General features: G+C 44.2%; 1 protein-coding gene across 1 annotated transcript in view; it reads left to right on the top strand.

Annotated features, from left to right (window-relative positions):
* Window positions 1–4,034, top strand: part of CPEB4 (cytoplasmic polyadenylation element binding protein 4) — a 37,113-nt gene that overhangs the window by 728 nt on the left and 32,351 nt on the right. The window contains exon 1 of the mRNA XM_009079114.1: window positions 1–782. This exon is cut by the window's left edge and continues 728 nt beyond it. Within this exon, the coding sequence (XP_009077362.1) occupies window positions 1–782 (782 nt within the window). The remainder of the gene's footprint in view (window positions 783–4,034) is intronic.

The following is a 4,034-nucleotide window of genomic DNA, read 5'->3' on the forward strand; positions in this document are numbered from 1 at the left end:
AAAGTGAAGAGAACCAGGGGGATAATTCTTCGGAGAACGGCAATGGGAAGGAGAAGATCCGAATTGAGTCGCCGGTGTTAACAGGATTTGATTACCAAGAGGCTTCGGGGCTTGGTACTTCGACACAGCCCTTGACATCCACTGCATCTTCCCTGACTGGTTTTAGCAACTGGTCTGCAGCTATAGCTCCTTCTTCTTCAACAATAATCAATGAAGATGCAAGTTTTTTCCACCAGGGAGGGGTCCCTGCTGCCTCGGCCAACAATGGTGCTCTGCTCTTTCAGAATTTCCCACACCACGTCAGCCCTGGCTTTGGTGGTAGCTTTTCCCCCCAGATTGGACCCCTGTCCCAGCACCACCCTCATCACCCCCACTTCCAGCATCATCACAATCAGCATCAGCAACAGAGGAGGTCTCCTGCAAGTCCTCACCCACCTCCCTTCACACATAGAAATGCTGCTTTCAATCAGTTGCCTCATTTGGCTAATAATCTTAACAAGCCACCTTCTCCCTGGAGCAGCTACCAAAGCCCATCACCCACACCATCCTCCTGGAGCCCTGGTGGTGGTGGATATGGTGGGTGGGGAGGGTCCCAAGGGCGAGACCACCGCAGGGGACTCAACGGAGGGATAACCCCCTTGAACTCCATCTCCCCCTTGAAGAAGAATTTTGCAAGCAACCATATCCAGCTGCAGAAATATGCTCGACCCAGCTCGGCCTTTGCTCCAAAATCCTGGATGGAAGACAGCTTGAACAGAGCTGACAACATTTTTCCTTTCCAGGTGAGCCACACTCTGTTATATCCATAAGGAAAAGAACCCCGAAGTGCAGTAAAATGCCCTGGGAAGGGCTGGGGGTTGGATCAGTGCTGCCTGTTTGTAGCTTTTTTTGTGCTTGCAGCTAGAAAATGCATGGTTAACTTGAAATGTCATAGTGGGAATGATCCTCCAAGCTGTGATTCATGTTGGTTTTAATAGTGATGGTCACAAATATCTCATTCCTCACCAGCCACTTCCCTTCAGCTATTTTGTACTTGCAGAGTTGAAGATACTCAGATTGAAATCTAAATTTCCATTTCATAGATCAGTGAAGACATTTAGTTACAAGAGCTCAGTAGATCTACAACGAGGAGTAAGGAAAGAAAGTGCTGCCTGGTGGAGTCTGAAAGATCTTCGAGGCCTTTTATTATACCACAGCTAAGCAAAAGTATTGAGTGATTGTATTTTGGTTTATACTTGCAATGCAACATAATATTTGTAGCCTATTTTGGGGAGGGAACTTTGGTTTTTATATGTGATGGTAATGAGTGCTGTCCTCAGCAGCAAATTTTGGTTACAGGCCATTAAATCAGCACTAAAAATAGATGTGGAGGAGTGTCAGTTGGTGGTCTCCTGGGTTTTATATGGTCTTCTCCTGGCAGGAGGCAGGTTGGCAGCTCAGCCTCTCCCTTCAGCCTGACTTGTTATGGATTTGGAAAGAACTATATAATATTGAATCCAATTTGCTGTAGAAATTCCACGAGAAATCCTCTTCATCTGACCACTACTAAAATCCACTTTTATACATGTATGTGTGTGTGTGGTTTGTAAACTCCTTTAGGGTGAATTATCCCCCCCCAAGACTTCTTTTCCATTTCCAGGGCTGTTTTCCAAGCTCAAACTAGGGCAAAAGTAACAACCTCCCAGTGATCACAGGATTTCTAGCCGTGCTGCAAGATCCAGGGTGACCTACTTTAAAATCATTTCCAAGATCTGGAGATAAAAACTGTGCAGTGTGGTGTAAAGAAGCAGCAGTGCACTGAACAATGACTCTGTGGATGTGTGGAGAGTTGGATTCTCTGCAGAGTGCAGGATTTTGGTGGTGGCAGGGCCTGCTGACAGCAAGAACTTTCCACCACAGCCCTTTTTCCTGCTGCAGAGCTACTGGCTGCTTCAGTGTCAGGTAGAGACCTTCTAAATTTAGAATGCCTAGGAATAATTGATTTTAATGTCAGGATTTGTAATGAATGTAATGAACCTGTGTCCAACAGACCCAATTTATGCACTGAAACCACTAGAAACAGGGACACAGCTGGAGTCAGTCCTTTCTCAGCCTCACTGCAGCTAGGCTTGGCTCATGCTTTGATTCATTCTGTACCCTGACACGTAGCTGATGTTCAGAGTGACAGAATGAGATCAAGTGTGTCCTTGCTGCTCTGTATAAGACCCAAATATACACACAGGGATAGAAAGGTGCTTGGATTGGCATCAAGGAAATTGCAAGAAACTGGCAAAGTCAACCCTGACTTGTGGATGCTGTTCCAGACAGAAAATCTCAGCCACACGTAGTTTGATGGTGGTAAAGAAATCATTTGTATGTAGCATGTTGGTGTCTGTTTCTGTAAACGCTGCCATGAAGCTGCACATATCAAGACCAAGTCTGACACTCCTTCATGCCAAGAAAAGGGAAGTTGTGGAGTGAAGTGCTTTCCAGTCTGTTAGCAGCACCTCTGTGGAGCAGAGGGCAGGGCAGCCAAACAGGACTTCAGCACTGCAGCCCTAGAAAGATGCTGATTTAATTTTGAAGCCATCTTGGACAACTGCTTCTTAGAACTTTATTTTGCTGTAAAATCTTTAGCTCCTCTGGTCACTTGAAAGCACAGTGAATTTTGGAATCCATGGAAACAAATGATGGAAAATTTGACCTTTGTGTTTTTATTTTGATTGTGCCGATTCTTTGCCCGAGTCCAAGCAGAAAAGAGGAATTTTGCTAATTGTGTATTTGTTTTCATACGTTTATATAAAGTATCCTTGGACATATATCTATCCACCTATCTATAAAGTATCTTTGGTGATGGAATCATGTACTGGCTAAGGCTATTTTGTTACTGGAATCTTCTTAGATTCCTGTTTAGGAAAGAATTGAAAGCTGTCTTTGCTGCAGCAACATAATGGAGTAATTTGATCCAACTCTCCCTTTCATGTAATATTTATGTTTTGCTGCTTAAATCATTAACAAGAGCTGCTGCAATCTAGTGAAAAGGAGTTTCTTTAGCAGGAAAGATGTAAACCAGCAACTGCAAATATTTGGGGATCACTTGCTTTTTCTCCTCAAAGGTTGTCCCTGCTCCAGAGCTTGGTGAAACACACAATTCTGTCTGTGTTGATGGAAATCTTAGGGTAGCCAAGATTAAAACACAAAGTAAGTGTTTGTTTCCTCTTTGGAGAGGACAACATTGCATAATGTCCCTGTAAGCCACTGGTGTCAACTCCTGCTCAATTCAAACATTCCTGCCCATGGCCTTCCATGATGAAGTAGGTGCTCCAAATGGTGCAGATGAAAGGAAAACCCCGTGGTGATCAGTTTCGATAACCTTTGCAGTTAGGTGATGGCTTTGCTTGGTATTGAGAGCTGCATCCAAACCCTGTGCAAAGTCCTTTCCATTTGGAATTCTGTCTGGAAGGAGCACATCTGTAGGTACCTCCTGCTGCAGAGGGGGAGCTGGAAGCAAGATCAGAGGAGGCTGTTTGCAGATCTGCTAATGAAATCAAGTGTTGATGTTGTGCTTTGGCCACTGGGCAGCTTTCCCCCTTCAAAGACCTTTTGAAAAGAGAAAAGCCATTGTTCTTTGTGTGTTGCTTTGAAAAGGAAATGGGCTCCAAATGAAAAAATGGGTCCTGAATTCAAATTAAATGGGCAAAAATGGAATCTTCTGGCTCTAAATCCCCTGAGATTTAATACATGAAAATGCTCTGACTATTGCATCTCACAAAGTTACTGATTTTTTTATTTTTTTTTACAGTAATCCCTTCTCCTTCTCTCCCTGCAGCACTGAGAAAGTGCTCAGTAATTGTGCTTTAGGCCAGCTCTGCCTCCAAGATTGTTTTGGCTTTCCTTTTGCTGTGTACTTGCACTTCCTCATGAGAGGAACATCCTGCCTGTTATGCAATGCATAAATCTTGCTTTGAGAGGCACTTCCAGGTTTCCGCATCTCCTCGTCAAGGCCTGACGATGGCTTTGGAGTTGCTCTCTGAAGGCCTAAACAAGTGAAGCGA

Source organism: Acanthisitta chloris, unplaced genomic scaffold (genome assembly GCF_000695815.1).
Source record: "Acanthisitta chloris isolate BGI_N310 unplaced genomic scaffold, ASM69581v1 scaffold39387, whole genome shotgun sequence".
Classification (NCBI taxonomy): Eukaryota; Metazoa; Chordata; class Aves; order Passeriformes; family Acanthisittidae; genus Acanthisitta; species Acanthisitta chloris.